This window comes from Callithrix jacchus, chromosome 5 (assembly GCF_049354715.1).
Source record: "Callithrix jacchus isolate 240 chromosome 5, calJac240_pri, whole genome shotgun sequence".
Classification (NCBI taxonomy): Eukaryota; Metazoa; Chordata; class Mammalia; order Primates; family Cebidae; genus Callithrix; species Callithrix jacchus.
The window spans coordinates 137429774-137454572 of NC_133506.1; the positions used below are offsets into that span (position 1 = coordinate 137429774).

Consider the following 24799-nt stretch of genomic DNA (forward strand, 5'->3'; position numbering starts at 1 on the left):
CTCACTCTCCATAGTTTTCCCAAAACTACTCTGATGGCCCTGCCTCCTGCTCAGAAACCCCCCCGAGGCTTCCGAGGCTGAGATTTCAATGCCTCAGGTTCCTGCTCAGTCAGTCCTGCAACCCTTCTGAGTGCCTGGCTCCCCCATCCCAAAAGCCTACAGGGGACACGGTGTCCCCCACACTCATGGGCTGGCCCTGCACAGTGTCTCTGGGTTCCAGGTTTGACGCACTTGCTCACACTTAAGATGGTGTCCAATTTGCTCCCCACGTTCAGGGACCCTCACACCCCAGGTGATGTGCCATCTCTGCCCTGGCCCCTGTGAGCTTGCCCCAAGTCTTGCTCTGTCGCCCAGGCTTCAAGTGCAGTGGCATGATCTCAGCTCACTGAAACCTCTGCCTCATGGGTTCAAGTGATTATTCTGCCTCAGCCTCCTGAGTAACTGGGACTACAGGTGCTGGCCACCACGCCCCGAATTTTTGTATTTTTAGTAGAGACGGGGTCTTACCATATTGGCCAGGCTAGTCTTGAATGCCTGACCTTGTGATTCACGGGCCTTGGCCTTCCAAAGTCCTGGGATTACAGGCATGAGCCACTGCGCCCATCCAGCCAAGGGAAATTTTAAGAATCATGTTCCAAGAGGCTCTTCATTGCTGGCTGCCTTTACTTTTGCAGCAGCCCCAGTGGAGGTCCGAGGTGGGGCTTGGACTGCAGGACGTGGGAAGAGCCAGTGGTTGGGACAGGACACAGACACAGAGTTTACCAAGGAGGTCTCTGGGGTCAGGGACGGCCATCAATTGTGCTGGAAACACTGCAGCACTTGAAGTTGGCGGGATGAGTCTGCTGTGGCTGCCATGACAGACCACAGGCTGGCTTAAAAAACAGATGTTCATGGCCAGGTGTGGTGGCTCACGCCTGTAATCCCAACACTTTGGGAGCCTGAGGCAGGTGGATTGCTTGAGGTCAGGGGTTCAAGACTATCCTAATCAACATGGTGAAACCCCTTCTCTACTAAAAATACAAAAAAAGGCCAGGTGCAGTGGCTCACGCCTGTAATCCTAGCACTTTGAGAGACCCAGGCGGGTGGATCATGACATCAGGATTTCAAGACCAGACTGACCAACTTGGTGAAAACCTGTCTCTACTAAAAAATACAAAAATTAGGGGGGGCATGGTGGCTCGTGCCTGTAATCCCAGCTACTTGGGAGGCTGAGGGGGGAGAATTGCTTGAACCGGGACCCAGGAGGCGGAGTTTGCAGTGAGCCGAGATCGCTCCACTACACTCCAACCTGGGCTACAGAGTGAGACTTCATCACAAAAAATAAAATAATAAAATACAAAAAATTTAGCCGGGCATGGTGGCACACTCCTGTGGCCCCAGCTATTTAGGAGGGTGAGGCAGGAGAATCGCTTGAACCCAGGAGGCAGAGGTTCTAGTGAGCCGAGATCGCACCACTGTACTCCAGCCTGGGCACACAGCAAGACACGTTCTCAAAAAAAAAAAAAAAAAAAATGATCATTCCCAGAGTTCCAGAGGCTGAAGTCTGGGGATCCAGGTTTCAGCAGGAGCTGGTTCCCCCAGAGGCTCTGAGGAACGTCTGTCACAGGTGTCTCCAGCTTCTGGTGCTGCTAGCAGTCCTGATGTCCTTGGCAGCAGCATCGCCATTATCTCTGCCTTCTTCTCCATGGTGTTCTTCCTGCATTTGTCTTTGTCCAGATCTCTCCCTTACATAAGGACACTGGGGTCATAGTGGGATGTTGCCTCATCTTAACCAGTGACATCTGCCAGCACCCTGTTTCCAAACACAGTCACATTCTAAGGTTTCCAGGACTAGGACTTCAAAATGAATTTAAGAGATACATGATTTAACCCATAATGCTGGTAAAACCCTGCAGGTGGCCACTAAAGGTCTGAATGAGGACAGAACCAAGACCGGCCAGCAGCTCTTTGCTGGGGCAGAGGAGCTAGGTCACCAACAGCCTTGCTTCATTGGGCTGATCTGCATCCAACAAAATCAAATCAGCAAACATATTAGATACCTCTAGGTGCAAAGCCTTGACCAAATGCTACTGGAAGGCTGGGCACACGGTGGCTCATTCCTGTAATCCCAGCCCTTTGGGAGGCTGAGGTGGGTCAATCACGAGGTCAGGAGTTTGAGACCAGCCTGGGCAACATGGCAAAACCCCATTGCTACTAAAAATACAAAAATTAGCTGGATGTGGTGGCACGGGCCTGTAATCCCAGCTACTCAGGAGGCTGAGGCAGGAGAATCACTTGAACCCGGGAGGCGGAGGTTGAGTGAACTGAGATCACGCCACTGTACTCCAGCCTGGTGACAGAGCGAAACTTCATCTCAAAAAAAAAGAGAAAAAGGAAGAATGCTGCTGGAGAAGTGGCGCTAACAGCGGGTCCCTAGCTGGCGAAGGTTTCCTTGACCTGCATTGGTGCCCAGGTGGATCCCTTGCCCCTCCCCTGGCCTCTGGGCCCCTCACTACAGGCACCAGGTGCCACGCCCTCTCCTAGTCACGTGCTGGAGTGACCCTGGAGCCTCTAGCCGGGCCCAGGCCTGCAGACACCCTGCATGTTGCTGCATTTCTAGGGGCTCAGAGAAAGATGCAGACAGTTGTAATTCCGGGTCACTTGGGAGAAGTGAGTTCATTTTTTTTCCTGGTTTGTTTACATGAAGCCTAGAGACAAAACGTTCCACAGTGGAGACCGGAGACGGAATCACCTCTGATGTGAAGATTGCCTTTTCTCATGTTGTGGAAAGTTCTGTCTGCCCTCCCCGCTCAGAGGATCAGATGAAAGCACGTTGGATGAAGCTGCCACCGACAGTGTGACCAGAAGGAACGCCCTTTCCGGGAGTGACCAGCCTCAGGCTAGAGACATTAGGGGCAAGCCCATCCGGTGAGCCTGTTTGAGGACTCCAAGCAAGCCCCTCTGTCCCTCCTGTCAAAGGAGAGCTGGGAGCACGCAGAGCTTTTGGCTTGGGGGTTTCTAATTGGATCACTGAAGGGACTGATGCCTGAAGCCTCGCCAGTCACAACAGATCCCTTGAAAGGTATTTATGTGCCCTTTGTTCTAATAAGGATGTGAGAACTGTGGGGGTTTGTTTTGTTTTGTTTTGTTTGAGACAGAGTCTTGCTCTGTTGCCCAGGCTGGAGTGCAATAGCACAGTCTCAGCTCACTGCAACCTCTGCCTCTTGGATTCAAGCAATTATCTGCCTCAGCCTCCCGAGTAGCTGAGATTACAGGCACCCGCCACCACTCCCAGCTATTTTTTGTATTTTTAGTAGAGACAGGGTTTCACCATCTTGGCCAGGCTGGTCTTGAACTCCTGACCTCGTGATCCACCCACCTTGGCCTCCCAAAGTGCTGGGATTACAGGCGTGAGCCACCGTGCCCAGCCAGGATATGGAAACTGTATGTTCTATTCCATGATGGCCACTACCTGGAGCACCTCAGCTGTGAAACTTTCTATCAGAAGCCATCCATGAACAGTTGAGCATGCTCCACAGTGGGCGAAACATACTGGTCACGCAGCGCGACGTCAGAGCAAAATCTGTATTCGTGGAGTTTTGTCCCTGATTCTTCTTGGTCCATTTGAACTTGCAGATTGACCTAGTCTGCATGATTCTAAGTTCCTGCCTTCTGGAGGATGAACTAGAACATCTAGTGGAAAAGGTTTACCATCCAACTTTTTTGTTTGTTTGTTTTCTTGAGATATAGTTTTGCTCTTGTTGCCCAGGCTGGAGTGCAATGGCACGATCTCGGCTCACTGCAACCTCCACCTCCCAGGTTCAAGCAGTTCTCCTACCTCAGCTTCCTGAGGAGTTGGGATTACAGGCATGTGCGACCATGCCTGGCTACATCCAACTTTAAAAGTTCAGTGAGGCCAGGCCAGGCTAAGTAGCTCATGCTTGTAATCCTCAGCACTTTGGGAGGCTAAGGTGAGAGGATCACTTGTAGCCAGAATTTCAAGACCAGCCTGGACAACACAGGGAGACCCCCTTCTGTTCAAAACATTTAAAAATTAGCCAGGCATGGTACTGTGTGCCTATGGTTCCAGCTACTTGGAATGCTGAGATGCAAAGATTGCTTGAGCCCAGGAGTTTGAGGCTGCAGTGAGCTACAATCACACCACTGCACCCCAGCCTGGGCAACAGAGTAAGATGCTGTCTCAAATTAAAAAAAAAAAAAAAGTCCAGTGAATGCAACCAGCACTGTTCTGCAGAAAGCACCCTGGAGACCCTGTTAGAAAAGTCATCTAGGCCCGGCATGGTGGCTCATGCCTGTAATCCCAGTACTATGGCAGGCAGAGGCAGGCAGATCAGCTGAGGTCAGGAATTCAAGACCAGCCTGGTCAACATGGTGAAACCTAGTCTCTATTTAAAAATACACAAAATTAGCCAAGCATGGTGGCACACTCCTGTAGTCCCAGCTATTTGGGAGGTGAGGCAGGAGAATCACTTGAACCCAGGAGGCAGAGATCACACCACTGTACTCCAGCCTGGGCGACAGAGCAAGACCATCTTAAAAAAAAAAAAAAGTAAAGTCAGTGCAGCTCCCACTGCAGTCCGGCAGGAGGGCCAGCCTAGGGCCAGAGGGGCTCTTCCCTCCCCAAGGCCAGAGGACCCCCAGGGTGGAGTACACAGGCCAGGCAGCCAGTTTTAGGCTCCCAGCCAGTGGCTTCCCTGGCACCTGGAGAGACAGAAGTTGGGAAACCCCAGGCTGCTAAGCCCTAACTGCCTCCCGACAGAGCCTTCAAAGTCTCACTGCTAATCCAGCAGCCCAGCCGGAAAGGTTTTGGATGTGGCCCCACAGCCTCCCCACACAGCCAAGCCCAGGAATGTGCTCATCAGCTGCCTCTGCAAAATTGGAAAGGTATCAGTGACTCCCTGCTCTCCCAGGAGCACATGACACCCCTGCTCTGTGCTCCGGGCAGCTGCACCATGTCCCAGCTTTCTCTCCAGAGGGCCAGCTCCCCGCACAGCTGGTCCACAGGCCCACTGCACTTCATCTCAAGGGCAGGGAGCACAGGCACAAACACAGGCCACTCCTTTAGCTGTGACTCAAGATAGCCTCCTTCCTCAGAGACCCTGCAAAAAAGCCACAGCTCCTGGGCCTCTGTTCACATCTTGGGGGCAGAGCTAACATCCTCCCATGACACCTCCAGATGCCCATGCCCACTTTTCCATATGTGGCTCACCGTGTTGCAGGACCCAGACAAGGCACACAAACCCCACTGAGGCCCCGGAGCTAAACTAGTCAGAAACTGTCTCCAACACCACAGAGCCAGGGGCCAGGGCAGATGGCAGCACCCAGACTGCTGCCCTGGTGTGAGTTGTGTTGGGCCATGGACAGTGGGCAAAACAGGCTGGTTGGTGCTGGCAACATGCTGATGCAGGTCTTGTAACACGCTGGCCAGATACTCCACAGGAGCGCCTGGGCTTGTGAGGGCCTGGGGGACCAGGAAGGGCAGTAGCGGTCCTTGCCTCCGTTACCATGGACACACTGCAAGGCCTGGTCTGGCTTGAGAGCTGTCTCTGGCTCCAGCAGCTCCAGCCAGCCCGCAAGCTCCAGAACTGGGAGGATACCCGGGAACCTGGGTGGTGCAGAAGCTCCAGGAAGCACGTCAGTACACAAAGTTGGTAGGCCTCACCCAGTCACAGGTAGGGCTCAAGGCATCCTGGTGAGGGTCGTTCGTTCTCTGTGACCTTCTGAGGGCCGAGCAGCCTCAGACTTTCCTGAGCTGCACTGACTTTACTTTTTTTTTTTTTTAAGATGGTCTTGCTCTGTCGCCCAGGCTGGAGTACAGTGGTGTGATCTCGGCTCCCCGCAACCTCTGCCTCCTGGGTTCAAGAGCCATAGTTCCACCCCCATGCCCTCCTGTGCTCTTGGGCTCCTTCCTCCTGCCCCACCTGTCCTCTGAGACCACCATGAGCCCTGCTGGACCCTCGTGGCCCCTGCTCTTGCCCTCAGTGGGACCCACAGACACCACAGAGCCTCCAAGATCTCCCTTGTGGAGAAGCAGCAAATCTAGGCTGAGCAGCAGCATCAGCCAGCCCTGCACACAGGTCGCAGCTTTGTGTCTTCAAAAAAATCAACTGTTTTTCCGTATGTGAAGCATAAGAGGTCTGAAGTTAAGCCAAATAACAACGTAAAGACCAGGAGATTTTTTTTTTTTTTTTTTTTTTTTTGAGACAGCATTTCTCTTGTTGCCCAGGCTAGAGTGCAATGGCGCAATCTCAGCTGAGATTCTGAATAAGAGTAAGAATAATGCAGGGTCTCACTGGCACCCAGGCTGGAGTGCAGTGGTGCGATCTCTGCTCACTGCAGCCTCGACCTCCCGGGCTTAAACAATGCTCCCACCTCAGCCTCCCAAGTAGCTGGGTGCAAACCATGCCATGCTCATTTTTAATTTTTTGTAGAGATGGGGTCTCCCCATGTTGCCCCAGCACTCGGATTCCAGGCATGAGTCCCTGCCCCCAGTCCTTTGTTGTGTGAAGGGCTAGTGATAAGCCCTGATCCTCTCACCCATCTTTAAAGCCCGAGTCCACCTGATTTCTTGTTGCTCCACAGCAGGGATGAGAGGGAAATGACCTGGAGCCTGTGCACATGACGTGGGGCTGCGTGGCTTCACCTGTGTCCACATCCAGGGTCTAGCCCCACAGTAGAAGCCTAGTCGCAGTTCAGGTGAAGCAGCCTGCACTCAGGGCAGGCATCCTCCCTGGGAGCTGCAAGTCCATGCTGCCTGGGCCTTGAGTCCACAGCTCTGCGGGGGAGACTGGTGCGTTTCTGCATCTGCCCCTCACTCCAGGGGTAAGGCCTTTCAACACTAGTGACCCCACCAAGGCCTGGCAGATGTCCTTACCATCAGCATTCCAGCCCAGCTCCCTGGGTTGGGTGAGATAATAAATCCGAGGCAAGGACAGGTGGTAAAATTTCAACTTTATTTGGCCAATGTGTTCAATTCCAATTGTGAGCTAGAAATGCCTGAAGAATTGTCAACGTCTGACTCAGCTCCAGCATCCTCAGACACCCCCGAGGCTGGGAGTCAGGGGTCCTGGTTCTGCCTTGAGCAGGTCACAGGCTGCGCTGCAGGAAGGCCAGTGGTCACAAGCAATGAGCCCATGACAGGACAAAGAGCTCTGGCTTGAGGAAGGGAAGGGGAAAGGCCTGTCTTGGGCCCCATGGCCGGAAGCAACCAGCCCCACTCCAGGCATGGGGGACACCCTGACAGGATCTGGAAGTCTCCATTTACCCTAAAAATGCAAGAGCCATGTTCAGTCATGGCAACACTGCATGCGGTGCTGACTGACTGTGTCCAGCCTGGCTCCATCCCTCCCACACAGGGGACAAGTGTCTCCAAGGAGGCCTGGCCAAGGTGGAACAAATACCCTGATGTCGAAAAACGTCTAAAAATCCCACAAATGGAATTTTCAAAGAAAACAGAAACCTCCCGCAGGAGGGAGGCAGCGAGACTCTGAACACTCAAGGAAGCACTCTGGACAGACCCATGTACAAAAAAGTATATCACGATTTCAAGAGACAAGGCCCACCAGGGCGGGCTGCCTGGAGATAGATCCCTTTCCAAAAACTGAAAAGCAAAAGGAAGAGACAGGTGTGAATGGATGCTGTGGGGGCACAAGGTGTCACTTCAGAAAGGTTCCCTGGATTTTCGGCAATGCCCTCCTTCAGGTGAGGGTCACAGGCTTCGGAGGCGTGCACTGCTGGGTGTGCAGCCCCCAAGGGGTCTTGGCGGCACCTGGGTCTGGCGTTCTGTATTACAGTTCATCTTTCACAGCTTTCTGATCATCATCTTCCTCCATGTCTGGCTCCTCTGCTTCTTCCAGGTCCTCGAGATCCTGGATGCAGGATAAGTGGGGAACGGGTTGGCTGCAGTGGCCGAGGCTGCCAGCACCCAGCACCCCATGCTGCTCACACCAGGGACCTGGCCATGCTGGCCACGACACCAGAGCAGCCAACCCTGGTCTTCATGAGATTGGCAGGGGTATGTGTGCCTCCCAATTTGTCACCATGGAACCTACAGAGGGTCCCATCTTGGCAGGGACAACAGCCCCAGCCAACATGAAGTCCAAGCACAGTAACTGCTGAGGTGTGACCAGAATACTTCCAACCCTCAGGCTCCGGCCAGCAACAGGCCACAGGCAGCACAAGGAGCTGGCCCTCCGTCCCCAGCCCTGGCAGAGTGTCTCTCTCTCCCACTGTGTACCAGCACTCCCAGCCTGAGCTGGCCATGCCCTTACCTCCCTCACCATGGTCAAATACCCTGAGCCCGCTGTGTTCTCCTGACACCCCCAAAGTCAGCACTGCTGCTGGCCACACTCATGGGCAGGACTGAGCTCCCAATGGCATACCCATGCCTGCTCCCGTGTCTGGGCCACACCAGTGGGTTGGGGATGGACATTCGAGTCCAGGTTAACAGAAGGTAAGGAGCCGATGCCATGTGTCTGAAAAGGTTTTCTAAACAAAATCTGGTTTTTAAAGATGCCCTCAACACTGCCCCCTTAAAGAAGCACTGACCAGGGAGAGCTGCTTCCTCAGAGCACTGGGAGCACATGCCGTGGCCCTGTTGGGCAGAGGTCTGGGGCCCCAGAGCCCAGGATACAGACATGCCTCCAGCAGTACCATTCCCACCTCCAAGTCAAGCCCAGGTGGGCTGAATCCCAGACCAGCCCAAGGCTGTAACTGAACTTACGTCATCATCCCCTGCCCCATCCTGGCCACCACTCTCCAGGAACTTCTTAAAACCATCCAGTGTGCGCTCCCCATTGTAATCGATGACCTGTGGAAGACAGGAATTAAGTGCAGGAGCTGGTCCTGCCCCTGAGCCAATCTCCTGGCATGGGCTCTTCCTCTCTACAGAAAGGCAGAGCAGGCCCTGGAATCCCAGCACTTTGGGAGGCCAAGATAGGAGGACTGCTTGGCCAGGAGTTCAAAACCAGCCTGGGCAATATAGTGAAGCCTGGGCAATATAGTGAAACCCCATCTCTCTCAAAAAAGAAAAAAAGATGGGTGCTTCTCAAGGAGCCCCCACAGCTCTTCTCCCACCTGACTAGTCCCAGGCTCCTTCCAGACAGGCACCCAGGCTGGCACGGGGACCACTGCTCTTCCCAGAGCCCACCCTAGCCAGCCCTGCCTGGAGGGAATGCACACCGTCCTGTCGGCGCTGGCTGGAAAGAACTTCAGCGTGGGGAAGCTGTGCACTTTGACAGCCTCCACCTCGTTGGCAGTTGAGTCCATCTTGGCGATGACGATGTTTTCATGGTCCTTGTATGTCTCTCCCAATTTATCCCAAATGGGAGCCAACTGTTTGCAGTGACCACACCACGGGGCATCTAAAAAGAAAGCAGTTCTAGGGTCTGTCCTGGACCACAAGCCGCTGGCAGAGACGCCTCCCAGGAGTCTGTACCCCTCTCGAATGCTCTGGGGACACAGACCTGGAGGCTGAGGAGCGACACTTACAGAACTCCACGAAGACGTTCTTCTTCTCATTGAAAGCCACCTCTTCAAAGTTTTTCCCAACAAGCACCTTGACAGGCTGCTTGTCCCAGTCCTCAGGCAGCTCCTGGCTCATCAGGTGGGGCTGGAGGGCAGGCAGGGCACGGTGAGGGGTGGCACCGCCCAGGGGAACACAGAGGTCCCCGACCCCCACCCCTGGCCAGGGCTGAGGTGAGCGGCTGCACTTGGCACACCAGGATGGCGGCTGTGGAAGCCGACAGTGCTAAGAATCCAGAAAGAGAGGGCTGAGCCAGTGGGCTGGGCCCAATGAGCCCAAGCAGGTGGCACCCTCGCCAGCCAGGAGGCTTCTGTGAGGAGCGTCTGGGCCAGCCACATCAACAAGAGGGCTCCTCCAGGTCCTCAAGGGCGTGACAAGAATGGTGGTCTTCACATCATCTTGGACTCTGTCCTCTTACTCTGCAGATGTTACTTTGAGGACGAAGCCCAGAAACCCCAAGGGGGCAGCTCCATCCGAGAGGCAGCCCTGGCCTGCAACGCATGCCCACCTTGATTTTGCCCTCCAGGAAGCGGTGGCAGAACTCTGTTATCCTCTCTGCTGTCAGTTCATCCGATTCAGGCTTGTACTTGGTCATCTCCTCCTCCAGGGTGATGAGGCGCACAGCCGGGCACTCTTCCTTCTTCAGGCCGAAGAACTCGAGGATGCGCTGGTTGTCAGTGTGGTCGCTGTCGATGAAAATGAACAGGATCTGGGGGAGAAAAGGCAGGGTGTACAGGTGTGGGAGACACTGGCAGGCTGCCCCTCTGCCTCCATCCCTGACTTTGCTCGGAAGCAGGCTGTGCTCCCTGCGCCTCTCTCCTCCAACATGGATGGACTCTGGGGCCGCCCAACCAGACCAGCAGGTGACTGGGAGCAGAGGGCTGGCCTGTCTGGCCCCTCGCCCACTTCCAGGCTCTCTTAAAGCAGGTGCCTGGTCCAGGAGGCAGCCTCAGGAAGACCCCACACTTCTGTCATCTCAGGAAGAGTCGTGCTGTTCCCTGGCACCGCCCCACCAGCCATCCAGAGAAACAGCTGACCTTGCCCTTGAAGCCCTCGGCCGCTTTCTTGAAGTTGCTCAGTTTGCCATCGTAGTCAGACACACTCTTGGGCAGGAACAGCAGGATGTGAGTCTTGATTTCACCTCCAAAAATCTTCGGGGCTGTCTGTGTTACAAACTTAAGTTACTGGTCTGAGCTACACAATATTAATGCAGAATGTTTTCCCAACAACCTCCAATGCCAGACGCTGGAGAGCAGTGGTGACCAGGAGCCTCATGCCACTCCCAATCCCCCTCCCCACCCCAAGCCTGGGAGCTGTAGGACATCGGGAGAGCCGCACCTGCTCGGTGAACTCAATGACAAGGGGTAGCTGGTTGTGTTTGATAAAGTCCAGCAGGCTCTCCTTGGTGACCTCCCCTTCAAAGTTGTTCCGGCCTTCATCAAACTGTGGACAGAAAGGGGGCCCTGAGCACGGCTGCTGGGAGCACAGACCCTGGGGCTCGGGTCTCTCTGGACGTGGGCAGGCACAGCAGCCTGCAGCTCTGCCCTCCCAGGGGGTATCGAGCCACAGGTCGCAGAAATGGATACAGGACACGACCTCCTTGACAGCCAGACTGGCTCTGGCCATAGCCTTATGGCCACCAGTGAATTTAATGGCCGGTTTCACATCCACAACTCAAGCCTGGAGCTTGTGGTGTTCCAATAACCCTCAAAGTGTGATCCATCCCCAGGGCCCCCAACCCTTTCAAGGCACCACGTGGTCAAAGCTATTTTCACATTCACACTTCTACAGACTCTGCCTTTTCACTCTCCCTCTCATGTGCTGTGGCGCAGACCCACAGAGGCTGCTAGGTGCCTGGTGTCACAACAGCAAGAGGGCGGGAGACGAGGGTCCTCTTGGGAGAACCTAAAACAACACTTAGCACTAAATTGCTTTTGTCTGGGAAAAAATAATTTCCATAAGAATATTGTTTAGGCTAGGCGTGGTGGCGTACGCCTGTAATCCCAGCACTTTGGGAGGCCGAGGCGGATGGATAGCAAGGTCAAGAGATCAAGACCGGCTGGGCACAGTGGCTCACGCCTGTAATCCCAGCATTTGGGAGGCTGAGGCGGGTGGATCACGAGGTCAAGAGATCGAGACCATCCTGGTCAAGATGGTGAAACCCCGACTCTACTAAAAATACAAAAAGAAAAAATTAGCGGGGTGTGGTGGCAAATGCCTGTAATCCCAGTTACTCGGGAGGCTGAGGCAGGAGAATTGCTTGAACCCAGGAGGTAGAGGTTGCAATGAGCTGAGATCGTGCCACTGCACTCCAGAGCGAGACTCTGTCTCAAAATTAAAAAAATATTATTTATGATAACATGTAATGGGATCACTGTTCTTTTGGCCATAGTGGCTCACGCCTGTAATCCTAGCATTTTGGGAAGCCAAGGTGGATGGATGGCTTGAGGCCAGGAATTCGAGACCAGCCTGGCCAACATAGTGAAACCCCATCTCTACTAAAAATACAAAGATAAGCCAGGCATAGTGGCGGGCACCTGTAATTCCAGCTACTCAGGAGGCTGAGGCAGGAGAATAGCTTGAACCTGGGAGGCGTAGGCTGCAGTGAGCTGAGATAGCACCATTGCACTCCAGCCTGGGCAACAAGAACGAAACTCAGTCTCAAAAATTAATTAAAAAAAAAAAAAAAAAGAAAGACGGGGTACAGTGGCTCACACCTGTAATATTAAAAGTCTGGGAGGCTGAGGCAGGTGGATTACTTGTTCGAGACCAGCCTGGCCAACATGGTGAAATCTCGACTCTGCCAAAAATACAAAAAAATTAGCTTGGTGTGATGGTGTGTTCCTGTAATCCCAACACTTTTGGAGGCGGAAGCAGGAGGATCACTTGAGGTCAGGAGTTAGAGACCAGCCTGGCCAACATGGCGAAACCCTGCCTCCACTAAAAACATAAAAATTAATCGGGTGGTGGCAGGCATCTGTAATCCCAGCTACTTGACAGGCTGAGGCAGGAGAATCACTTGAACCCAGGAGGCAGAGGTTGTAGTGAGTCAAGACTGTGCCATTGCACTCCAGCCTGGGCAACAGAGTGAGACTCCGTCTTAAAAAAACAAAAAAACAGGCTGGGTGTGGTAGCTCATGCCTAATATCCTAGTACTTTGGGAGGCTGAGGTGGGTGGATTACCTGAGGCCAGGAGTTCAAGACCAGCCTGGTCCAACATGGTGAAAACCTGTCTCTACTAAAAATACAAAAAAACTAGCTGGGTGCAATGGCTCATGCCTGTAATTCTAGCACTTTGGGAGGTCAAGGCAGGCGGATCACCTGAGGTCAGTTTGAGACCAGGCTGACCCATGCGGAGAAACCCTGTCTCTACTAAAAATACAAAATAAGCCAGGCGTGGTGGTGGGCGCCTATAATCCCAGCTACTCGGAGGCCGAGGCAGGATAATAGCTTGAACTCAGGAAGTGGAAGTTGTAGTAAGCCAAGATCATGTCATTGCACTCCAGGCTGGACAACAAGAGCAAAACTCTGTCTCAAAACAAACAAACAAAAATTAGCCAGGCGTAGTAGCACACGCTTGCAATCCCAGCTACTTGGGAAGCTGAGGCAGGAGAATCACTTGAACCCAGGAGTTGAAGGTTGCAGTTAGCCAAGATTGCGCCACTGCACTCCAGCCTGGGTGACAGAGCCAGACTCCGTCTCAAAAACAAAAACAAAAAAATAATTTTTCATATTCTTAGTTCTAGTTTCTAATACAATACATCCCAAAAGGCACAATCCTCATGCCCATAAACTCTTTGGGACCCCTAATAATGTACAGCAGCTTCAGGAAATCCTGAGGCCACACGGAGAGGCCGTGGTAGCCCAGACACGAGGGGTCAGCCTGGAGCAGAGGATGCAGCCTCTGCTCAGGCTCAGACAGGTGCTCCTGTGCTAAGGCTCTTCAGGTGAGAATTTCAGATGAGCCTTCCATCACTCCCTCCGAACTACTATTTCTTTTTATTTTTTGAGACAGAGTTTTGCTCGTCACCCAGGCTGGAGTGCAATGGCACAATCTCGGCTCACTGCAACCTCCGCTTCATGGGTTCAAGTGATTCCCCTGCCTCAGCCTCCTGAGTAGCTAGGATTATAGGCATGTGCCACCTTTTGCTAGACATGGGGTTTCACCATGTTGGCCAGGATAGTCTCAATCTCTTGACCCCGTGATCCGCCTGCCTCAGCCTCCCGAAGTGTTGGATTACAGGTGTAAGTCACGGCGTCTGGCCCAGAATTACTTTTTTCTTTGAGACGGAGTTTTGCACTTGTTGCCCAGGCTAGAGTGCAATGGTGCGACCTTGGCTCACTGCAACCTCCACCTCCCAGGTTCAAGCCATTCTCCTGCCTCAGCCTCCTGAGTAGCTGGGATTACCGGCACAAGCCACTATGCCCGGCTAATTTTTGTATTTTTAGTAGAGATGAGCTTTCTCTATGTTGGTCATGCTAGTCTCAAACTCCAGACCTCAGGTGATACGCATGACTCGGCATCCCAAAGTGCTGGGATTACAGGGGTGAGCCACCACACTCGGCAGAAACTACTTTTTAAAAATTCATTTTTAGTTTTTGTAGAGATGGTCTTGCTATGTTGCCCAGGCTGGTCTCAGACTCCTGGCTGAGCAATCCTCCTGCTTTGGCCTCTCCAAGTGTTTAGGGGATCACAGGTGTGAGCCACCAAGCCTGGTCACCTCAAACTTCTTAAATGAGACTTGGGGAACTAAATCACTCATCCTTTCTTACTGGCCATTTCCCTTTATGTGTCTTCAGAGTAACTTTAAAAGCAGGTGCCACTTCCTGCTCTTGTGCACGCTGTGCCTGGGCCACCCTGACCCCCAAAGCGCTGATGCTAAACCAGGCCATAAGCACCAACCATCCCTGCCCGAGTCCAAGGGGAAGGGGCTTCCAAGTCTGTTCCATCTTCCCCAGAGGGGCAAAGGTGAATAAAAAGGGGCAGAAAAGCTGGGCGCGGTGGCTCACGCCTGCAATCCCAGCACTTTGGGAGGCCAAGGCGGGTGGATCACGAGGTCAAGAGATCGAGACCATCCTGTCTACATGGTGAAACCCTGTCTCTACTAAAAATACAAAAAATTAGCTGGGCATGGTGGTGCATGCCTGTAATCCCAGCTACTCGGGAGGCTGAGGCAGGAGAACTGCCTGAACCCAGGAGGCGGAGGTTGCGGTGAGCCGAGATCGCGCCATTGCACTCCAACCTGGGCAACAAGAGCGAAACTCCGTCTCAAAAAAAAAAAAAAAAGAGGTAGAAAAACCAAGGCCAGGAGGCCCTTGGAGAGAACCCTTTGGAACATGACCTGCTGGCAACTGCCAGGCTCCCTAAGGCACTGGCAGGCTCGCACTCTGCCAGGAGTAATGCTGGGCAGAGACCACACAGAAACAGAAAATCACCCCTGACCCTGTGGAAAAGAGATGTGGTCTCTCCAGAGTGTGAAGCGGCCTGCACCATGTTATGCCAGAAGCCAGGAGACAGCGGCCGCAGCTGTACCAGGGCTGCCACCGCTTCAGCAGAGATGCCACATCACTCTCCATCTCGGGCTACTGTGGTAAGAAACTGCTGCACTTAGCTGGGGACAACAGCAGGAGGCCAGCCCAGCCAGGCTACTATGACAAACAGCACAGAAAGCCCAATGCAGGCTGGGTGATATGGCTTACGCCTAGAATCCCAATGTTTTAGACTAAGGCAGGTGGATTGTTTGAGCTCACAAGTTCAAGACCAGCCTGGGCAACATGGTGAAATCCCATTTCTACAAATATATTTAAAAAATAAGCCAGGTGTGATGGTGCACACCTGTGGTCCCAGCTACTTAGGGGGCAGAAGTAGGAGGATTGCTTGAGCCCAGGAGGTAGAAGCTGCAGTAGACTGTGATTGTGCCTCTGCACTGCAGTCTGGTAACAGCGAGACCCTTTCTCAAGCAACAATACTAACAGGCCCAGTGCTGCCAGCTGGTGAAGAAGGAAAAATTAAGTATCGGAAGCTCTCCCACCCCTGATCTCAGTGACCAGCGCCCCGCAGAAGCTTTCCTGAGCTGCAGTGCCCCCTAGGGAAAGAAGGGAGAAGCAGGCGATCGGCCATACAACAGCACCCGATTCAGCCAGACAGCCCCTGTGGCCACTGCACATACAGGAAGGCCTCCCTCACTTTGAGGAACCGGGGTTAACAGCCTGGAGGAAAAGGAACAAGTTGGGCTCATCCTCCCGGCTGCAGGGCAAGCTCTGACTTCCAGGGCATCCCTTACTGCGCACATGGCACAGTGAGCTGCGCTCCTGCCTGGGCATCTGCCAACGCCCATTTCTCTTCCCTTCAGAAGACCCCTCCGTGGGCAAGAAAGTGCCACCCACCAACTGGCATCAGTCCCAAGTGGGACTGTCTGTGCCCAGCTCTAGTGGGCTCCAGAGAATTGAGGCGAACATTCAGCTGTGGAGAGCCCACACGGATGACCACCACACGTGAGCCTTTACAGGCAACAGCAACGAAACCATCTTCCCAGCCTTCACGAACACATAATCACCAAACTGTCTACAGAGTCAAATGGCCACTCCAGACACCGAGGGCTCTGAAGGAGCTGTGTGGCTGAGTGACGAAACGGTTCGCAAGTCTCATGGGCTCTGGAGAAAGTCTCCCCCAGAACCCAAGTTTCAGGACAAGACTTGGAACTTTCTCTTTAATAAAAGCTCCAAAAAGAACTTTGGTTCCCTAAACTTTTTCCAACACTTCACTGGCTTTTTCTTTTTGAGACAGAGTCTTACTCTGTTGCCCAGACTGGAGTGTAGTGGCACGATCTTGGCTCACTGTAACCTCTGACTCTCATGTTCAAGGGTTTCTCCTGCCTCAGCTTCCCAAGTTGCTGGGATTACAGGCAAGCACCACCATGCTCGGCTAATTTTTATATTTCTAGTAGAGACGGGGTTTCTCCATGTTGGCCAGGATGGTCTCAAACTCCTGACCTCATGATCTGCCCACCTTGGCTTCCCAAAGTGCTGGGATTATAGGCGTGAGCCACTGCGCCCAGCCTTCACTGGCTTTTTCTAGTCAGATTTTTCATTTCCTGGGCACCTTGCAATGGCAACTGACTAATTTAGCAATTCTCTTCCATTCAGGGAACATCAAGAGACTGTCTCCTGGTAAAGACTGTCTTATCTTGAGGAAGTGGCTGCAAAAACAGCTAAACGATGAGAACAAGGATGTGGAAGTAAGCTGTCCTGCCCCTTGCACCACCATGGTCCAGGAAGAGGGCGCTACCCTCCCAAGTCCCAGGGAGTGCTAGATGCTCAGTGCTTCCTACAGAAAGAGAATGGGTTCCTCATGGCCTAAATATCTCGGCCCCAATCCCAGAGGCTGCCTGTCCCACACAGCTCAAGATGCTGCTGTCTAAAAAGCTCTTCTCCTCTCTGGGAACAACACAGGACAGGAGCTGAAGGTCCAATCGCCCCTGGCTGCCCTCCTGCCCCTCAGTCCCAAGGTCCCTCCTCCCATGGAACTTTCTCTCCTGTCCACACTACACCCTGCTCTGAGCGGCACGAGCCCACAATCACCCACATCCAGGTTCAGCTACGTCCCTAGAGCACAAGTGTGTGGCCCCAGCTGCCCTGCCTGGTGACTGAGAAAAGAACCAAACCCACAGGCCCCATCATCACACTGCAAACATGGACACTGCTGTGTTCTGGTAATGGGGAGAGCAACGAAGAGGCCACACTGTCCAGGAGCCCTTCCCCAGGAGAAGGACGGCAGGATCGGGATGGCAGTTTTCAAAGTGGATCCTGAGGGGTTGTAGTGTCCTTGGCGCTAAGGGGCACAGGAAGTATGGGTGCCAACTGGGTGGGAACACGGCCAGAGAGCCAATACTTCAGACCTCTTGGTGAGGAAAACATTCCAGAAATTAGAGGGATGATGCATGACACTCTGAACGTAATTAATGCTTTAAAATAGTTGAAATGTGGCCGGGTGTGGTGGCTCACACCTGTAATCCCAGCAATTTGGGAGACCAACACGGGCGGATCACAAGGTCAAGAGATCGAGACCATCCTGGCCAACATCCTGGTGAAACCCTGTCTCTACTAAAAAAAAAATACAAAGATTAGCTGGGCGTGGTGGTGTGCGCCTGTAGTCCCAGCTACTCAGGAGGCCGAGGCAGGAGAATTGCTTGAACCCAGGAGGCGCAGGTTGTAGTGAGCCAAGATTGTGCCACTGCATTCCAGCCTGGCGCCTGGTGACAAAGCGAGACTCTGTCTCCAAAAAAAAAAAAAAAAAAAAAAAAAAAACATGGCCAGGCATATGGTGGCTCACACCTGTAATCCCACCATTTTGGGAGGCAGCTCACTTTGAGCTCAGGAGTTCAAGACCAGTCTGAACAACATGGCAAAACTCCATGTCTACCAAAAAATACAAAAAATTAGCCAGCAGAGGTAGCATGCACCTGTAGTCCCAGTTACCTGGGAGGCTGAGATCAGAGGATCACTTGAGCCTGGGAAGCAGAGGTTGCAATGAGGTGAGATCACACCACTGCGCTCCAGCCTGGGTGGCAGAATGAAAATTTGTATTTCAAAAAAAAAAAAAAAAGAACAAATGTTGTTACATATTTCATCATAATTGAAAAAAAAAGCTAACTGTAAAAAGCAGCTCCCCTGGGGTCTTTTGTGAAAAACAGCATGGGGCGGCTGTGGCGGGAGAGTGATCAGAGGGCCCAAGCTGAATGCAGAGGCCACAGCATCCGTGCCTCCTACACCACGACTCAGGCAAAGCTACAGAACACAGCAACTGGGCTAAAGCTGCCAGGGGCAAGACTCCCCTAACAAGGAGAGCAATGCCACCCTCTGCAGACCAACCCCGGAACTAACCTGGGCAGAGCTGCCCGGGGCCACTCACCTTCTTAAAGAGGACAACCCCATCTTTGTCCAACTGGTATTTGGAGAACACGTCACTGTTCGAAGTGATCCCAAACGGTACATCATCGATGGCCTCTGCTGCCTGCAAGAACTGCTTGGCAGCGTCCGACTCCACGTCCTGAATGAGGAGGGAAAAGCACTGAGAAACCCTGCTTGGGCCAGCAGGAGGGTGGATCCCACAGTGCCCAGGCGGAGGGGACATGTGCAGAACTGCTGGCCGCAGGCCACGGGGACCCCTCCTCAACAGATGACAGGAGAAAGAAGACTGGAATGAACATCTAGCCTCTACCTTGAAAAAGCCGATGACAGCCACCTCACTGGACTCCACCAAGGACTCTGCGGCCGCACCGTCGGGCAGGGTGGTAGCAGCTGGGCCCGTGCGCTTCTTCAGCCAGTTCACGATGTCATCAGCCTCTCTGCCAGCTACACCCCAAACAAATGTAGGTTCCACTCTCAAACACGCAATGCCGCCCGCCCTGCTGGGCCTGTTCCTGTCTCCGCTCCCTGCCAACCAGGCTGAGAACACCTGACTCAACCTAAGCAAGTGCTGGGATTACAGGCATGAGCCACCAATTCCAGCCTTTTTTTTGGGGGGTAGGGTGGGGAGATAGGGTCTTGCTCACCACAGAAGAGGGCTGGTGCCGTCCACCCGCCTCCTAAACCCCGGTGTACATGAGATCACAGTGGTGTTTATGGGGGGTGGGGAGGAAAGAGGATGATTATCTCTGAATACCAGGATCACAAACCTTTTTTTCCTTTAATCCTCTGCATTTTCTTTTTTTGTGAGACAGGGTTACTCTGTTACCCAGGCTGGAGTGTAGTGGCAGGATCTTGGCTCACTGCAGCCTCTATCTCCTGGGCTCAAGTGATCCTTCCACCTCAGCCTTGTGAGTAGCTGGGGCTACAGGTGCACACTACCACACCTGGCTCATTTTTCTATTTATTGTAGAGACAGGGGGTTTCACCATGTCTCCCAGGCTGGTCTCTAACTCCTGTGCTCAGTCTGCCTGCCATACTTTTGACTTCCCAAAGTGCTGGGATTACAGGCATGAGCCACCAATTCCAGCCTTTTTTTTGGGGGGTAGGGTGGGGAGATAGGGTCTTGCTCTGTCACCTAGGCTGGAGAGCAGTGGCATGATCATGATTCACTGCAACTCTTGGGCTAAATCAATCCTTCCACCTCAGCCTCCTAAGTAGCTGGCACCACAGAGGCATGTGCCACCACACCCAACTAATTTTTGTATTTTTTGTAGAGACAGGATTTCACCATGTTGCCCAGGCTGGTCTCAGACTCCTGGGATCAAGCGATCTGCCCACTTCAGCCTCCCAAAGTGCTGGGATTACAGGAATGAGACGCTGTGCCTGGGCCCAGCTAACTTTTGTATTTTTTTGTAGACGAGGTTTCACCATGTTGCCCAGGCTGGCCCTCTGCGTTTTTTAAATTTTATTTTTTGAGACGAAGTCTCACAATCTTGGCACACTGCAACCTCCACCTCCCGGGTTTAAGTGATTCTCTTGCCTCTCCTGCCTCCTTCCTGGGATTACAGGCACACACCACCATACCTGATGAATTTTTGTATTTTCAATAGAGATGGGGTTTCACCATGTTGGCTAGGCTGATCTTGAATTCCTGACCTCAAGTGATCTGCCTGCCTCAGCCTCCCAAAGTGCTGAGATTACAGGTGTGAGCCACCACGCCCAGCCTGCCCTCTGCATTTTCTTTTTCTTTTCCTTTTGAGACGGAGTTTCCCTCTTGTTACCCAGGCTGGAGTGCAATGGCATGATCTCGGCTCCCCGCAACCTCTGCCTCCTGGGCTCAAGCAATTCTCCTGCCTTAGCCTCCTGAGCAGCTGGGATTACAGACATGCGCCACCATGCCCAGCTAATTTTTTTTTGTATTTTTAGTAGAGACAGGGTTTCACCATGTTGACCAGGATGGTCTCCATCTCTTGACCTCGTGATCCACCCGCCTCGGCCTCCCAAAGTGCTGGAATTACAGGCGTGAGCCACCGCGCCCAGCCTGCATTTTCTTTTTCCTTCTTATTTTTTTGAGATCGAGTCTCGCTCTGTTGCCCAGGGTGGAATGCAATGGCACAATCTCGGCTCACTGTAGCCTCTGCCTCCCAGGCTTAAGCGATTCTCCTGCCTAAGCCTCCTGAATAGCTGGGATTAAGTATGCCTGGTTAAGTTTTGGACTTTTAGTAGAGACAGGGTTTCACCATGTTGGCCAGGCTGGTCTTGAACTCCTGACTCCAGGTGATCCGCTCGCCTTGGCCTCCCAAAGTGCTGGAATTACAGGCATGAGCCACGGGGCCCGGCCAGCCCTCTGCATTTTCTAAATTTTCCTTGACATGTACATTCATCATACACACATTGTCACCCAGGAGCCTGCCACCAGCCTCATCTTATGGTGGTCAGCAACTCAGCCTCAGGGCCAGTTTTTCCTACCTGCGGAAACAAGCTGACAACTAGCCTACCTACCTCCCACCTCTTAACTTACCCCAGGCATGTCAGGAGTTCTCGCCAATGGCCACCCTACGTGCCTCCCAGACCAGAAAGTAGATGACACACTCGTATGCCACAAAAGGCAGTCAAATGACTGGGAAGAAAGCTACCTCTCCTTGGAGACTGAGGCTACAGAATGACCCTTTCCCTCTTGGAGCTTGATTCCCTGGTCTGAGTGGGGAAGACCCTGTTCAGATGCAGAAGGATTCTGCTAGTGCCAACAAGACGGTCACCAGTAACAAGTGGATTTACAAGTGCTCATCCCATCTCCAAACCTGAGTGTCAGTGACAGAACCACGGTGACTTTGGACAGAGTACTTCCCATTCCAAAAGTGAACATGAATTAAAAAAATGGGAACATCAAAACAGCCAAGTGAGTGGCAACCACGGAGTTGCTGCTACTAGAACAGGACAGAGCTCACCTGCTCAAGGGCAGCCCTGCTAACACTGGAGTGAGCTGCTTTCGGGCCGCCCACCATGTGCATCTGACATGCCACAGAGCCGCTTTTATAGACAAAGCGTCTTCTTTTGCCACAGCCACTGACTGGCTACACAGGGCCCCGGCCCCCACTAAGGCAGCTTCAGAGGTGGCAGACGAGCAGTTGAGGGCCTGGGCTGCAGGCAGAGCGGGGTGGGCTTGGATTCGAGGTCTGCCACCAACAGGCGTGACGCTGTGACTCAGCTGCTCTAAGCCTCAGCCTTTTGTCTGTGAAACACCTGTCTTACAGAGAGGATCCAAGGAGAAATCACAAAAGCTCATGGTGCAGCAGCTGGCACGCTACAAGCAATAGCTAGCAGGTGGTCACCCTAAGAGCTACAGCTATGCTGATGCTCCTAGGAACAGGGGCAGCACAAAGAGCCCATGTGGCCAGAAGGCACCAGCCTCCCTCCCCTCGCTGGTCAGTCTCCCAACAGGCCGCGGCCAGCCGCCCCCAGGATGGCATGGAACAAGACACGTTCTCCACTCGAAGTTTCTTCTAGGATGAGAGCTTTCCTCACAGGACCCTCAGGGTCCAAGCGGACAGAGAACCCAGTCTGAGAATGGGTTTCCTCCAAGCCTCTGGGAACCAGCCTCCCCACCGCTCAGCTTCCCAGACCCACAGACCAGTCCCTCCCTAAACACAGTTCCAGGGCAGTGCCACAGCCACACCTGTATATTCCTTGGGGGAAGCCGTATCTCCGTTCCTGAAGAACTTGATTGTGGGGTAGCCTCGCACACCATACTGCTGGGCCAAGTCAGACTCCTCCGTGGCATCTACCTTTGCCAACCTGATCTCAGAACCTTCTGCCTTCAGCTTCCCAGCGGCTTTGGCATACTCAGGGGCCAGAGCTTTGCAGTGGCCACACCATGGGGCATCTGGAAGCGGAAATGAGATGCTAGAAAGCAGCCCTTGATCCCTCAGCCACCCTTCCCTCTCACCTCTGGCACTTCCCTTCATAAAAACCTTATCTACTCACCAAGATAACCCCTCCTAACGCACAACGTTGAGCTGACAGCCTGGTGTTCTTGGGCAATATCAGGACAGAGGCCGTGAACGACAAGTGAACCCCAACCAACACCAGCCCCCACTCTATGTCACCATCAGCACAGAAGACAAACCTTTGAAAGATTGCTGACTTCTTACTGCCTGTAGGCAATTAAGGTCAGGGTCTCCCTTTATGACTACAAACAAAAGTGAAGAAGTTAACGTGGCGGCCTGTACCAAAACTAGCTAAGTATGAGATGCACATCCATGCACACGGGCCCCGAGTTCCCTGAGTCTGCGAATAAGACGATCTGTCAACAAACTTAGCAACTGTGTTGGGCACAAGATTCCCACCCCAGGAACAGATGGACATGAGGAAGACTTGGGATTCTGGTCCTTGACACACACTGTCGGAAGAACGGCTGTGGCAAGCTAAAGGTGGGGTGGGCAGGAGCGGGGCGCCTTTCGGGTCGGCCCCTGGGAGGACTCGGCAGAGCTGGATGGACCCTGGCCTGCTCTGTGCTCCCACAGGTCGATCCAGTTCTTATCGCACTAACAGGAAGATCCTGCCGTCCGCAGGGCGGGCACCAGGACGGCGCCCCGGCTCCCAGCCCGGCGCCCACCCCTAAGGAGCCCCGGACACGGCCCCCAAGGCGGGCAAAAAGGGCAGCCTTCAGCCCCCGGCTCGCCAGGGTTCTTGGCCCCGGGGACGGCCGGGGCGTGCCTGCGTCCCGAAGGCCTGGCCCGACGGCTCCAAGTCCCGCCCGCCCGCCAGGCCTGGCGCTCACAGAACTCCACCAGCAGGTACTTGTGCGCAGCCAGCGCCTCCGCGAAGTTGCTCTTCCGCAGCACCAGGACGTTGTCCTCCTCCTCGGGGGCGTCGGCGCCCACTCGGACGGCTGCGGCCAGGGCCAGGCACAGCAGAGCGCGGCGCAGCATGTCGGACGCGGAACGGGAGGGGCGCTTCGGTAGGCGCCGCCGGGACCGCGGGGGCGACAAGAGCGCGCGCCGGTCCCGGCCTCGCCTTTATAAATCCTGGGCCCGGGGCACGCCTGCCCCCCCGCCCGCGCGCTGGCCGCGGCGCGCACGCGCTCTCGGGGCACATCTCCGATTGGCCGGCGGATTCCCAGACTTGTGTTTGCCGCGCCCGCATTGGTTACTCGTACTAGGCCTGGCCCCGGATTCGGAAACTCTCCTGAGGCTTCCCTGGTCTTCGCTCGGGACTGGCCGAGAACCTCGCCCTCGCTGTCTTTCTCAGCCTTTCATTGGTTTACGACGAGAACTTTTTCTGCCTTGGCTTCTAATTGGTGGCTTTTGCCCACACCTTCTACGGGTCTGGAATGGCTGCTACTTTTGGCAGCTCGGGCTTTGGGTCTCCTGATTGGCCAAGGGATGCGCGCACTCTGCGCGTTCCTTCGTCGAACGTGGCAGTGGGGCGGAGTTCCCAGCCGGGGGGCGGAGCTGCGGCTGCGCTTCCGAAACCCCTCGTGTTGCATTCTGACTGGACAAGGTACCCAACTGGCACGCCCCCTGGACCCCGGACCGGAAGCTGGAGTGACGCAATTTCCGGCGCGCGTGTCAAGCGTCCGTCGGCAGCCTTGGAACGTGGGGTCCTCCGCGTAGGGGCGGCGGTGGGCTCATTGTGCTACAGTCGGCCCGTCCCGACCCCCTCCGTGAGGCCATGCAGGCACCTACCGAGGGATGACGGCAGTGCCTGGTCACAGGGATCGTGCGCACAGAGTGATAAAGTCTCCGAGGGGATGAGCGCACAGGGCAGGGGTTACGAGAATGGGGCTGAAGAGCCAGTGGGGCCGAGACGAGCGGGAGGGGCGGAACCAAGGCACAGGGAACCTGTCTGCTCTCAAGCCCCAGGAAGACGCTGCTCACGCGTGGAGCGACCGCAGGAAAGGTCCTCCCGGCTAAGGCCTTCAGGAAGCGGTACTTTGCCCTGTGGGATCTTTTCTCTCCCTTCCCACTGGTTGCCAAATCCTATGAAGCTGCCCCCAGTCTGGTCCTTCTCAGATACTCTGGTCGACTCAGGAGACCTCCCAGCCGTTACACAGTTGTGGAGATACCCTGTGTGCTGCTTCACTCCAAAGGCAGCAGCTGGGTCTCCCTCCCGACCCGCGACACCACCGATGCTTCAGAGCACTTGAGATGTGGCCAGTCCACCCGAGACGGGCTGTGAGTGCGAAATGCACATCAGACTTCTGAGTGTGCGTGTAGGGGCTGGGGGAGAGAATATACAGTATTTCGGTAATAGCTTTATATTGACTACATGTTGAAATACTTAGTATACATACATTGGATTATGTAAGAATATTGAGGCATTGGATTATGTAAGAATATTGAGGCCAGGCGTGGTGTGCCTCAC

The 24799-nt window shown here is 53.9% G+C and overlaps 1 protein-coding gene across 3 annotated transcripts; it reads right to left on the reverse strand.

Annotated features, from left to right (window-relative positions):
• Positions 1 to 6934: 6934 nt before the first annotated feature.
• Positions 6935 to 23428, reverse strand: P4HB (prolyl 4-hydroxylase subunit beta). 3 transcript variants are annotated; one of them, XM_078374967.1, is made up of 13 exons: positions 23214 to 23428; positions 22560 to 22622; positions 22418 to 22465; positions 22110 to 22316; positions 18744 to 18877; positions 18435 to 18572; positions 10862 to 10966; positions 10561 to 10686; positions 10032 to 10232; positions 9490 to 9610; positions 9181 to 9362; positions 8723 to 8809; positions 6935 to 7868 (listed from the first exon to the last, which is right to left on the reverse strand). In XM_078374967.1, exons 1-13 carry the CDS (start codon positions 23362 to 23364, stop codon positions 7788 to 7790), a joined length of 1644 nt encoding a protein of 547 aa, XP_078231093.1. In that variant the 5' UTR covers positions 23365 to 23428; the 3' UTR covers positions 6935 to 7787. The 3 variants fall into 3 exon arrangements, with proteins under 3 accessions (XP_078231093.1, XP_008989497.1, XP_002764185.1); XM_008991249.4 differs by lacking the exon at positions 22418 to 22465; XM_002764139.6 differs by lacking the exons at positions 22418 to 22465; positions 22560 to 22622.
• Between the last annotated feature and the right edge of the window lie 1371 nt (positions 23429 to 24799).

Excerpts from the sequence above, each read along its gene's own strand:
- P4HB (XM_078374967.1), bottom strand. The coding sequence starts at position 23,364 with ATGCTGCGCCGCGCTCTGCTGTGCCTGGCCCTGGCCGCAGCCGTCCGA. Across the intron at positions 18,878-22,109 it reads TTCCCCCAAGGAATATACAG|CTGGCAGAGAGGCTGATGAC; the intron begins GTGTGGCTGTGG and ends TTTGGGGTGTAG. Across the intron at positions 10,233-10,560 it reads CCGAGGGCTTCAAGGGCAAG|ATCCTGTTCATTTTCATCGA; the intron begins GTCAGCTGTTTC and ends TTTCTCCCCCAG.